The sequence below is a fragment of the Emys orbicularis genome, chromosome 12, assembly GCF_028017835.1.
Source record: "Emys orbicularis isolate rEmyOrb1 chromosome 12, rEmyOrb1.hap1, whole genome shotgun sequence".
NCBI classification, from domain to species: domain Eukaryota; kingdom Metazoa; phylum Chordata; order Testudines; family Emydidae; genus Emys; species Emys orbicularis.
The window spans coordinates 11,212,955-11,226,104 of record NC_088694.1 but is presented as its reverse complement, the minus strand read 5'-3'; the positions used below and the strand labels follow the sequence as shown (position 1 = coordinate 11,226,104).

Below are 13,150 nucleotides of genomic sequence, written 5' to 3'. Positions count from 1 at the left end.
CCATCCCCTTGTCCCTATGCTGGGTTACCATCCTGGATGCCATTCAGGTAACTCCTCTATTTTAACCTAACAAAGCACTGCCCAATACGCCTGTTCTCTGCTTCCAGCCCATTTTTCAGTGATGCTGCAGCGAGGAAAAAGTGGATGAACTCTGACTTGGAAGGAATGAGTACCCCCTTAAAAGCAGAGTAAGATGGGAAACCTCTCCAAACTATAAAGTAGAATATTAGTTGCGTAAAGGCTGTGGTAGAGACCTCTTAAGAATTGAAGGGACCTTAGGCCTAGCTAGAGAGATCTTGCTCTGATTATGCAAGTGCCCCATTCTGTTCTTTTATTTTGTCTTTGAACGGTTTGTTTTTATTTTCTAAATTGAAAGTTTGCACACCTTGAGTCGGCATTTTGTCCAATGAGTACTGGAAGCCTCATCACCCATGTCAAGAGCACCCCTTTAAGTGTTTCTTTAAAATCTTACATTTGAACCTGGACTCTTGTAAATTAGCCCTATTAAAATTTCCTCCCTATAATTTACCTTCAGCCATTAACGGCGCTCAGCTTGGTTAGCCCATGCTGTAGTTGCTCGGAGGCTGATTAGAACCCCTCCTGCTGTGAGGAAGTTTTTAGCTGCTTTGCAGATAAAATCAGGTGGACTTGGGCCGAGCTTTTTGCACCCATGATTGTGGGATGAAGTCTATAGGGGATCAATACAAGGTCTTCTCAGGTTGAGCAAAGGGAAGTCACTGGCCTGAAAAGTACACTTACTGCCTAAACATGACACATTTTGGTGAGGAACGTGTGGAAAAGCTTAAGGTGAAAATATGCCAATGGAGAGGAGACGCTCGTAGCATCTCCCATTCCTGAATGTTAAATTTGCTTCTAAAGCAGCCCATGACAATAGCTTGCTTCCTAAGCCTGATCTTCACTAAACAAACCTTTGTCCTGTCATTGTTCCTTTGATTCTCTGGTCCACATGATCATAGTTTCAGGAGATCTGTACAAAAAGATGAGTTTGGCAAAGAGTTGTTCCTCCAACTCCAGCTCCCCAATCTCCCTCACCAGGAAGATGTCCGTGCAGAGTTTCAGGATGCGGTCCACGTTGGGCAGCTCTTCAAACATTATTGAACGGGAGATGCCATTGAAGAACTCTCGGATAAACTTCCCAATGACGAGGACAACAGACATATAGAGGCCAACGATGCTGAGGAGAAGGGAGTACAGAGTTGATCAGAACTGGGCGAAACAAGGGACCATATCTGTTCCCTAATATGGTCAAGCTATCCGCCCACTGTATGGGAGTTGTGCATAAATGTCTATAATAAGCTATTCAGGTATCCATTCATTAATGTGCAATTTAGCTTTTCCCAAGGGGCCCAACTTTACCATCCTTACCTTGAATAGTTATACAGGATTCCACTGATTTCAGTGAGACTACCAGTGCAGATTAAGGTAGATTAATAGGCCAGAAGGAGAGACCATTGTGATCAGCTATTCTGATCTCCTGCATAACACAGGCCATAGAATTGCCTCCTCTGGTGCTGTCTGCCTTAAACCCTAACTTGTGCTTGAGCTTCAGCATGTCTTTTTAGAAAGAAATCCAACCTTGGATTTTCCATCACATGTATTCTTTAAATCACCACCTCCTTAGCTAAGGTGTGCCGATGGCTAATTACCTTCACTATTACATTTCTGCTTTTATTTCTAGTCTGATAATCTCCTAACCCAGGGATTGGAAACTGGGTCCAAAGTAGCTCCCAGCCTAGTGCTCTGGGAAGGGGACTTTTTTCCTCCTCTTTGTTTTCACATTTGGTTTTACTGAAAGGCGTGTGATTTTTAGATAAATCTAAAAAGGGATATAAGGACTCCTCACTGGCAAAAACCCCAGGAATTTGTTCATGATTTTGAAGGAGAATAAAGCACCGGTGCCTTCAAGCCCTTTCGGAACACAGACCTAGGACTTCAGTAAATTGCTAGGTGGTGCATAAAACCTACTGTGGGGGACATGGAAATGGAATTGCTTTATGTGACTATTTTCCCTCAGAATCACCGCTAATTTTGAAAGCTGTAGCACTTTGCAACAATTAGACTGACTTGGATCAAACGTTAGCCTGCAGGCAGTTTTGTGCACAGCAGGCTAAATTCTGCTCTCAGTTACGCTTGTGCAACTTCATTGACTACAGCAGGGTCAAAGAGGAGTAATCAAAGGTCAAATCTGGTTGGTGATAACCCTACACTTCCATTTCAGTTGCTAATAACCCAGCTGGGGGCCTATCTTTCAGTCCAGTGCCTGAGTCAGGTTTGACTGGCTCAGCTTTTGAGCCATATCTGACCAAGGAAGGATAGAAACCAAATACAAAATATTGAAAAATTATGAAAGAACCAACCTGTCAAATACAATACACAAGCAGGCAGAATAGATCTATATTCTGCCTGGTTGTGTAGGAAAATGCCAAGACTAAATAACTACCTAATAAACCCGAATAAAGTATTCCCCCACATAAGAAGAGCAATGGGGAGTATTTTTTGTAGCGTAGCATGCCATCCTTACCCGTAGCCTGCCAGGAATCCCAGACTGGAAGGGCTGACTTTGTCATTGTAGATGATAAGCTCCATATTCTTGCTGCAAGCATTACCAGAGCAGGTAGGATTCCACTCTTGAATAACCCACCACTCGGTAACTTGGCCGGAAGATGAGTTGAGGGCCAGCTGCTGTAGTTTTATGGTTATATTTCGGAAGAAAGCCATTTTGTCTACGTCTTGTGGTTTCTGAGAATGAGCTGGTTCCCAAATGCAAAGATAAAGTTAGGAGCTTTTTCCCTACGTGTCTAATACCTTTCAGTACTATGCTTCCCTTCCCTGCATGCTATTTCCTTCTCCATGTACTCCTCTTCAGAGAAGAGAATCTGCTCTGTAGAGTAGTGCAGTGGATCTGCTTTGCACATGTAAAAACTGATGTGCTCACAAATTTATGAGAATTTGTTACTGGGGGAATATTTCCATTTCAGCCAGTTGTTTGGTGCAGAATCTTTGAGATACTTGGAAGTGTGTGTGAGGCTCACAATATTTCCCCTCTTAGCCCACAGTGGGTACCACTTCGGTTTCCACCAAGGAACCCTGAGACCAAAACCTTTATTGCAGCTTTATTGCAACGGCTTACCAACTTGCAAGCGATGTGCAGTTCTAGCTTCTGCTCCAGTAGTAGCCCTGAGGTATCTTGGTACCACGCCGGGAAGCAGTCTAGAAACAAGTGGAAGCCAAAATTGCCTTGGAGTTATCAAATACTTCAGTGCTATGCATTAATCTTCTGGATCGTTACCACTTAGAAATGTGCTTGGACCAACCCCCCAGAGTGAATCTGAACTTTGCAACTCCCACCCATATCTGTTAACAGATAGAGCCTATCTAGCTCTCAAGGAGCATATCAGAGAAACTAGCTAAGGTACCTGTATTGCCCCCCATTGCTATAGTATGTGAGCACCTCAAATTATTCACACATTTAATCTCACAAGACCCTTGTGAGACAGGGCAGTGACATTATCCCCATTATACAGATGGGAAAATGAGGCCTAGCCCCTCAAAGGTATTTAGATGCCTAACCCCCTATTGAAATCAACAGGAGTTAGGTGTCTAAATAACTTTGTGCATCTACATCTGAGTGACCTGCCCAAGGTCCTGCAGGAAGTCTGTGGCAAAGTCAGGAATTGAACCCAGATCTCTGGAGTTCTAGGCTAGCACCGTAACAACCAGATCATCCTTCCAGTCTTCCTCATTAGTTGCCCATTTTTGGCAGCCTCAGGAAAGAGTCCCGGGGTCGACTGGGCTCTGGAAACCAACCAACCCAAAACCACAGAGATGATCCCTCCAGGCATGTATGCAGGGCAGCTGCTGCCTGGCTTGTAGCTGCTTTGTGGAATCCAGGGCTTCAGGCTCTAGGGCTGTACAGACACCAGTGTTGATATGCAACGTATTTTAGAAAAGGATGACCATAAATGGGAGCTAAAATACTTCTAGGAGTGACTAACACCCCTGCCCTTCCTTGTCATCAAACAGGAAGAAGTCCTAACACAGCGTGGTTCTAATGTTTGTAAAAGGAATGACCCTCCCATTTAACATGTGAACAATCCCCTCTACTGTGTTCATCAACAACAATTCTTTGCCATGGCGCATTTTGAAAACGCGGATCGAACAGAAGAAAAATACTGACATTGGCTCTTTCCTGGTCCCATTTAGCATTTGAACAATTTGTTCTCTTATCTCCTTCTCTTCGTACCGCACTGTGTGCTTGCCAGACGCTTCCACATTCTTCACCAGAGAAGCATTCCTGCCCAAAGGAAATCAAGCGAGGTATATTCAGGTGTGGTACACAAATGCAGTTCAAGATAAGACTTACTGGGAGGGATTCTTCTTCCCGCTGTGGGCCAGATGCGCTGCTGTGTACAGGGGCAGTAGAAGACACTTAACTGGTGAGGAAAGAATTCCTCTGGTGCAGGCACTCTATAAGACAGCTGTGGGCTGTCTTATGAGGGTCCTTTGCAAGCCCTTTAGAAGGAGACATGTTGGAGGTGAAGCTGCAACACAGAGTGCTGCAGAGGATAATTACACCAGTCTCTCGGTGGAGGTAGGTGTGAGGCTCAAGTCATGAATGAATGTTTGTAATGGGCTTTGAGATCTCTGAATGGAAGCCATTAATTAACTAATTATTATTATTATGTATTTGTATTATGGTAGTTCCTAGGAGCCCCTGTCATGGACCAGGACCCCTTTGTGCTAGGTGCTGTACAAACACAGAACACAAAGATGGTCCCTGCCCCAAAGAGCTCACACTCTGTATAAGGCAGGGGAAGCCCAGGAAACAATACAACAGCATTGGTCAGCATGACTGGCAGTGACCTCAGCACACCAGCAGGCTAACCATAGTGAAGTCTGAATTAATGATTATAACCGCTACATAATTCATTAATTGATGTAGTTAAAACTGACTTGTAACTCCTCTGAAAAGTGCTTTTAAAATGAATACAGAACTTGAGCTGCATCCTTTTTAATCGATTGCAGTGTTAACCACGATGCTGCATTTACCTGAGAATTGTCCAGTGAAAGTTGATGTAGACAGCAGTTGAGCTGGAGAGCTCGTCCATCATGGCCTCTCGGCTGGCGGGACTGATGCTCCACAGCAAGCTGGCATTGCTCTTTATTTTAGCAGTGACGATGTCCTCTGGGCTGTAGTTCACTATAAACTGCATGGCAGACTTGGGAAGGGATAGAAGGGGTAAAACATCAAGACAGGAACCTGTTGGCTTCTCGTTAGGGCCTCATCTACACAGGCTTTGCAACAGGGAACCAACACATTTAAAACGGGTTAAACTTAACAGCGGCCAAACTGCGGAGTTTAACTCAGGTCGCTCAACTGCTGAGAGCAGGGCCAGGCTGTGTGAGACACTGCTCAAAAACCTAGTGCTGGGCCCAATCCTGCCTCACGGCCAAGCTCCCAGAGCTCCAGGAGGGACAGGAATGGGGTCACCAGGGAACAGCCCGCACAAAGCTGCTGCCAGGAAAGACTGGCATAATGGAATAGAGCTTTGCCATCTCCCCTCACCTTTCTTCCCCCCCCCCCCCCCCCGTCTATGCCCCCTTCTGCCCTTGGCTGGGAGGACAGGACCTGCACTGATTGCTGATAGGGACTCTCCTCCAGCAGGGAAATTCCCCTGCTGGGCATTTGGAGCTGAATTATGGCTCCTTTGCACTTCCTGAGTGTAACACAGGGGCCATAACTGGACTGAGGATCTGGCCTACTAACCCTAATAGAAGCAGGGGTGTACACTAGAGTAGGGTTAGAAATCAGTTTAACCTGCAGCCAGATTTAAACCAGGTGTGACAGGGTGCAGGGGCACTACCTGGTTCTTGGTGAGCAAGGGGTTAATACCAGCTCAGCGTTCCCTCCCCCCTTGCACAGGTGCTATGGGGAAGGGCTATAAATTGGCCACTTAAGGCAGTGAGGAAAGGAGTTACTTTAGGGACTGTCAGGCTCTAGACTGGGGAAATATTTGGTGAGTTTATTTTTTGCTTTGACTTTAAGTTGCAAACATTCCCCCTTGAGGAAAGACCTTTGCTGACCACATCTGTGATTTGTTTCTGCTGAGTCACCCTGCCAGCATGTGCCATGACTTCTAAGCCCTGCTGAAATCCCTCTGTAGACAAGACTTGGGCTAAAAAAATCACTGCAGTTTTATGAAGGGCTCACCCCAAGAAAGGGAAGATACGCCCACCAAAGCACCGGGCACCTGCTGGAGAACTCTAACCGAGCAGCGCTAACACTGAGGGATGACCGAAGGGAATCTGGGCTCTCTGAGGAAACGAGCTGTTCGAGTGACACTTACCGGGTGAAGGGCATATTGATTAGCCAGCTCGTTATATGCTGCTGGAGAGAAAGGGATCAGATTCCACTGCTGAGCGCTCATGGTGAATAATGACTAGGCAAGAAAAAGAGGGCAAATCACAGATTTGGCATTCTCAGTGCAGCCAGGGACCGCTGTGCCTCCAGGCATTGTCGCAATACAGAGAAAATCCATACCATTGGTATGAAGCATGAAACCAAATAGAATTTGCCACCTCCCCTTTTCTTTCTTCTTAATACCTTTCCCTTTTCTTTTGCTTCCACTGCCATTTCACACAGGGCACTGAGCAGCCTTCCGGTGACAGCAGCCTTCAATCGCCACAGCATGGGCCATGTGCACACCAGTGAACAATAAGGTGAAAAGATCCTGACCCTAGTGTAAATCCACTTAGCCCATGTGTGTGTGTCAGTGTCAGTCACGCTCCTGTAAGAATACTACCCTTACCTCATAACCGCTAATGGTAATTTTGACTGAGACATCCAGGGGCTGATTGGTTACTCCTGCCACAGATTTAACCAGTGACATAAGAAGCAGTGGGAACCACACGATGCAGACCAATATAAAGACAATGCAGCCTCCTATTCCATACTTCACAATCATTTTTTTCTTCTGGCCAGAAGGCTGAGGATATTTCTGCAAAGAAAAAGATATAATTGAGCATGATGCAATTGTAGCATGGCAGGGAAACCAGGCAGAAAGGAACTTGGTGACCATTTTGAGGCTATGAGATAATGAGAACATTTGGAAAATAACCCAACTGTTTTGCATGCACACTGAGTGGCAGATTACTCAATCAGCGTGCACACACACACACACACACACGACATGTGTAGACTGACTGGCAAACACACAACCTCAAGTGAGTTATTCCACTTGTAACTTATCTATTCACTTTTAATGAACTATTTAAAAATTACAAAGCTTTTAAGATGCTGTAAATGCTCGTTATTTTATTTGTGAGGGTTGGGGTTGAAATGCACTGTACACACTTATAATTCAGTAGAAATTATCAGTATAATGTCTATATGATGTTCTTAGAGGTAGCCCATTGCTCCCTCTCAGGACTGAGTAGCTACTGCAGTGGAACAGCTCTTTGAGGAAACAGCACTAGTGAAATAGACTGGGGCAAAGCTGTGAAAAGGCTACAGGGCTAGGAAGCAGCATCTAGAGGAAGAAGGGCCAGGAGCCTAAAGTCTTGGTAGAAATGAGATGTCCCCCAGCTCCTTCCATTGAAAGGGTGCTGCTCTCCACAGAAAGCAGCAGCAGCTGGCGGCAGAACATGGCATTCAGATATCAAGGACAAATCTGAGATGGAGCTGGCTCCCAGGTTTGATTCCAAAACAACTGGTGGAAGCCCCATTGCTTAGAGGAGCTAAAATTAGACTGGACAAAATTCTACAAAATGTACTGTAGGGAACAGTCCTGCATGGGCCAGAGGGGTGGAGCAGACCTCCGAATGGTTCTTTTCCAGCTCTAACTTGTGTGACTTTTAATATATTCCCTCATACCCACCATGAGATATGAATTGTACTTATAAATAAGGAAGAACTGTCTATAGCTGGAAACCCCTTTAAGGGAGAGTCTTTTTTAGATGTGGGCAAGGAATTCTTCCCCTCATCTTACAGAGAGAGTGAAATCCTGGCTCCATTGAAGTCAAAAGGAGCTTTGACACTGACTTCAGTGGGGCCAGGATGCCACCCACAGTGACTATTCTGTAAGTGCAAAAGTAGCTTTTGATAACATAGAAGATCCCGCAGGTGGGCTCAGACCAATGCTGATGCTGAAGTGGTACTGGAATGGTGATGTGCTGCTAGGCGAAAACCAAACTCCCATCTCTAGTGTCTGTTTGACTAAAGGCAAAAGATCCCGTAATCTTGGAGTCCCCACCAAAATCCCCACTCTGAGTAAAACAGGTCTATGCCTGAGACATTGCTGAGTGCGTAATTACGGCTGCCTTGTTTAACTATACAGTCAGAATGCTATGGGCATCTCCGTTTATCTGCAGCATTGCGGTGCACAGTGAACAAGGGAAGGTTCTGCTCAAACATAAATCTCTCTATCTTCCCAAGTCCGGTTTTTTCTGAAGGGTGCATTATTTCCCCCCCACCCCCAGCCTAAACTGGCCTCACAAATGTCTGTTGTACAATCCCATCTCATAAAATTCTCTAACTGGAATCACTTGCCTTCTCAGACTCTCTCAGGCATTTCATAATGAAAATATTTGCATATAAATCCTCCACACAGATCCAGCTGGAAAGACTCAGTGTGGTGTCAGTCCAAACCCAGTCCATGACAGCTCTCAGCTCGGTAAGGAAAGGCACCATACGAAACCTACCAGTTGAAGAAAGAAAGAATGTTATTAACCTCTTAGAGTGACACCTTTGTTAAATACCAGAGCCTGGAGTCCTAGCAGATAATTGTCAGGCATTTATTGAAATCTTTTTCCTTGGCACAATCTTCCTTGATTTTGAGGGACTTTTCCTTTATCAGCTCCTGAAAAACAGTTTCCAGTGTGTTGTATAGTACTGAGACTGTACAGAGTGCCCAGGGATTTCAGAAATCACAGAAACCTTCATGCTTCAGGGCAGAAGCCAAATGCTAACTGCCTGGGGGTAGGAAGAAACTTCCCCTATGGGCAAATTATCCCACAATTGTCCATTAGGGGAAGTCTGAGGCATCTGGTACTGGCGACTATCGGAGGCAGGGTACTGGATTGGATGGATCATTCATCTGACCCCATCTGGCAGTTCCTATAAACCTATTCACCCACCAGGGAATTATTCAAATTTGGAAGATCTTTTTTAAAAGCCAAATTTCCAGTGGGGCTTTGACTTGGCCTCCTGTTGTTCCTGTGCAAATACCTGTGTGCACCCTTCTCAGATGTCAGCACCAGTGTACAAAAGACCGCCCAAGAATGGGGTCTCGTTGTGCTGGATGCTGTACAGAGAAGTATCGTTTCTGCCCCCAACTGATAGATTCTCTCACCTGCAGATGTAAGAGATGGAGTTTATTCATGGAACATCCACTGATCCTGAGGGTGTGTCTCTTTGTGCACAAATCATTGTTTCTATCCCCTGAGTTGGCAGGTAATAGCACTCAAAACTGCAGTGCATGGCCCACTGGAGGCCAATGCTTGAAAACTAGGCCACAAGTATGCAGGAGAGAGATTTCTCCCTTAAAGTTCCTTTCAGAGCCTCTTCCTTTATACAAAACCCACAGATTGTTCCATGCAATGTTAGCCCATATGGGAAACGGATATTTTTTCCATAGGGTTTTTTAGGTTAATAATATGTAACTCAGCATGTATTTAAAAATGCATTGAGTACATAAAATTCATCCCAAATATGACCAAACTGGCCAATGGCTTTTTAATATCTCTGCCACAAGACTGTATATCAACATATTTCCTGTCTGGATCCATTCCAGTGGCAATTCCAGGCATGGAATATATTTAGTCTATATTTACTTAGTCTATTTAACTTTCAGTTAGGCTCATCTCACAACCATGCTATTTCAGGGTGATTTATACAATATTTACATTGAATTCTGCTAATATTTCCTTGCCTCTTGATACTGGATCACAGCACGTACATTCCAGAGACCCATGCTGGAGGAATAAGCATCTATTCTAGGCAATCCGAGAGGATCTAGCTAAGGGGAGACTGCCAGGAAGTGAGATGATTTGTCTGAAAAGTTTATTGAGCGATTATGTAGAAAAGTAGCAATCAGGCTAGGGGAAACACTAAGCTACAGCAACAAGAAATGTGGGTTGTACTCAAGAGTCAAATGATGGCATTTAGACCCTGCTGTCCTTTCCTCTACAGTGCAAACTTGGGGCTTAAGTTTAATTTCTGATATACTTGCCATAAATCACACATACCCCAAAAAAGAACAGTCACCAGACCAGTCACAGAGCTAAATACTGGTCCCTCTGAATTGAGTGAGGATTGTACCATTGGCTTTAATGAGACTAGGACTTGGCCCATGGTTTTTAGCCTCTATTATAAAAGCTGAACATCCCCTCTCTGCTTACCCTTGGAATAGGAAAAGGTTTACGAAATTGTAACTCTTTGTCAGAAAGTTGCCTAGGACCCGATTCGGATAACCACATTTGATCTGATACGCAGACAGGCCAAAATAAACACATTTGACGAAGTACCAAAGCTGAGCCACATGGTTTCTGTTGAATCTCCTGTAAGTGAATAAAACAGATTTCATTACACTATTTTTGTCACCAAAGTCCTTTAATATATTTTTTTAATGTGATAGTTCCTCAATCACTAGTTTGACCTTCATGTTACTATCACCTCCTCAGACTGGATTGGAACCTAGTGAAAATGAGATGCAAAGTGAGTGGCCATATGTCGTCACCTGAGGCTATGGGTCCTATTAAATGGAGCTTCTTTTCCTTGCAGCTTGAATAATAAATGTCCATCCATGAAAGGAGGGTGTTGACCAATAGTGAGCAGCATCAAAGTAGGATATGTCTAAAGTTGGGAGAATATTTCTGCCAGGGTTTTTCCCCCTTGCCATACTTCATAAGCCTGCAGATGTCTCTTTTTCCTGAGATCTCATTTTCAAAGAGTCAGATGCACAGTTCCCATAACTGAGCTTGCATATAAGCCACGTACCTGGCTATTTGCTCAAATATACTAGGCGTGCAACGCAGTAGCATTTTGCACACATAATTGCACTCTCTTTTGTTCTCTTTACCCAAAGCATGCTGCACTTTCAATGTGAAGACTGCAGTAGGCAATTAAGTTGTCCATCTATCCATTTCCAAACCCACCCATCGCAGCATAAGTGCTAAGAGCACAAATTAAATTGCTGCTGAAAGCATGAAGAAATGTCAGATTTCAAAGCCACCACAGCTTCTGTCTGTTTTCCCATTGAAAGCAAGTCCTGCTCATGAGAGAGAGAGTGAGATTTTCATGTGACACTGGCCACAGTTGTACCTTTCGGTAACGCCTGGCAAGATGAAGAACATCCAGAAGTGAATGCCAAAGACAAGGACAACCTGGAATACACACTTCCCAAACATAGTCTTCCTCAAGTAAATGGCCCGGTCCACTATCATGGTGCCAAACTGAATCAGGAGCATCACCAGGAAGGCTTCAGGGACCTGGTCTTCCGACAGGGATTCAGTTATGTCAGCAGCTGCTGAGTGTTTCTGAAAGGGGAAACTCTAGTTACAAAGCAATACCACTCAGGATTTATCCAATGATTTTATATAACCCATAGGATAGTGGGGAAATTCCAAACCGTTACTCATGTGAGTAGTCCCTATTCAGGCAAGTATCTCCCCTGCGTGTAAGGGGACTTACAGCTGTAAGCAAGTGTGGCGTTTTCTGTTACGGGTTGGAAAGGCAAGGCTCTAATCCCTCCTCTCTACAAGCAAATCCCTACTCTGCAGGCACTAAGTAGAAGCATCTTAAATAAAGACGCAGATAAAATGACAGTGAGCAGCTGCTGATGCCTCATGGAGGATTCTGAAGAACAACTGGTTTTTAAACAATTCTGTTCCTTTGTTTTATAGAGCAATGGGCATCTACCCTGCATCCAGAGCCAGGTCCATGTTTGTAGCTTGAACCTCGCAAAATAAAACACCCCGTGTTTTGAAAATATTCAGATCCAGATTTCAAAGCCCCACGCTTGGGAGGGTTCAGATATGGAGTTTTAACTAGACCCATTATAAAAATATCAGGGCTTCAGAGCTGTGGTTTCTCTTTCTCCGCCCTAAGTTTTTATAACTAAGACTATTTTGCATGAAACCAAGCTTTTAAGGATCTTGATAGACTCATCTGTTGTTATTACTGCTCATTCCCCCACTTGGAAGCAGAATCACATTCTTTTGAGACATAACAACAACATCCAGATGTGGAAAGGACAAGCAAGTGCTACGGCAGCCAAGCACAATGTGCAAGCAGTAATGCTGAGAGCATAAGCATAGCGCTGACTGGGTTGTGCTTCTGTTCCAGAAGCCTACATCGCTCTGCCGCTTTGCCGTCGGTTTGGAGTTATAGCCCTTCTGGAAATGAAAGTCTCCTGCTCTCTGTGCATGAGGACCCTCTCCTGAAAGAGGCTGAGCATCTCTCATGAGATATTGAGCCGCCCTCCACTCCCATTAATGTCTATAGTGTTCTTCACCTTGCAGGAGGGGTTCAGTACCTCACAGGATCAAGGCCCTACGTAACCCTCCCTTTCTCCTTTCTTTTGACTAGTTTCCCATCTCAAATCTCTGCACTGAGGTGATCTACTCTCTATAAAACAAAGCAATGTCTAGAGAAGGGAGGGGGGGAATGGAACAAACAAAGAATTCATGATCAAACAAAGTGAAACATTTGCTTTCTTTGGGACACAATGGTACTCCCTGCCCAGTGTCTGCTGTACAGCCTCTCCCTTCTCCATTGTCATCATTAGTCACTGTGTTATCTGTATCAGTTAGCCTGTCTTTTGTGGATAGTCTCTTCTCTAGTCTATGGAGACTCCTTGCTCAAGAGAATTTAAGGTTGAATAAAAAAAACAAATGAAAAGAGTGGCTGTAATTCAGGGGAAATTTCCATCATGTTCCTGGTGGTAGAGAAGAGAGAGGAATCAACTGTAGTGAATACAAAATGTGTTCTTTACACACACACACACACACACACACTCTCTCTCTCTCTCTCTCTCTCTCTCTCGTTCCTCCTGGCTCCCAGACTGACTAACTTAGCCTGTGCCTCCTCCTGTCCCCCTAAATCCTGGCGTATGCAGTTATGGAAGGGACT

At 44.6% G+C, this 13,150-nt stretch overlaps 1 protein-coding gene across 1 annotated transcript in view; it reads right to left on the bottom strand.

The window, feature by feature from the left end:
- Window positions 1-939: 939 nt before the first annotated feature.
- Window positions 940-13,150, bottom strand: part of LOC135886927 (piezo-type mechanosensitive ion channel component 2-like) — a 59,639-nt gene continuing 47,428 nt past the window's right edge. The window contains exons 41-49 of the mRNA XM_065414702.1: window positions 11,342-11,556; window positions 10,420-10,578; window positions 8,570-8,717; window positions 6,831-7,019; window positions 6,369-6,461; window positions 5,071-5,240; window positions 3,152-3,231; window positions 2,543-2,771; window positions 940-1,195 (exon numbers count right to left, since the gene is read on the bottom strand). Coding sequence (XP_065270774.1) covers window positions 940-1,195; window positions 2,543-2,771; window positions 3,152-3,231; window positions 5,071-5,240; window positions 6,369-6,461; window positions 6,831-7,019; window positions 8,570-8,717; window positions 10,420-10,578; window positions 11,342-11,556 — 1,539 coding nt within the window. The remainder of the gene's footprint in view (window positions 1,196-2,542; window positions 2,772-3,151; window positions 3,232-5,070; window positions 5,241-6,368; window positions 6,462-6,830; window positions 7,020-8,569; window positions 8,718-10,419; window positions 10,579-11,341; window positions 11,557-13,150) is intronic.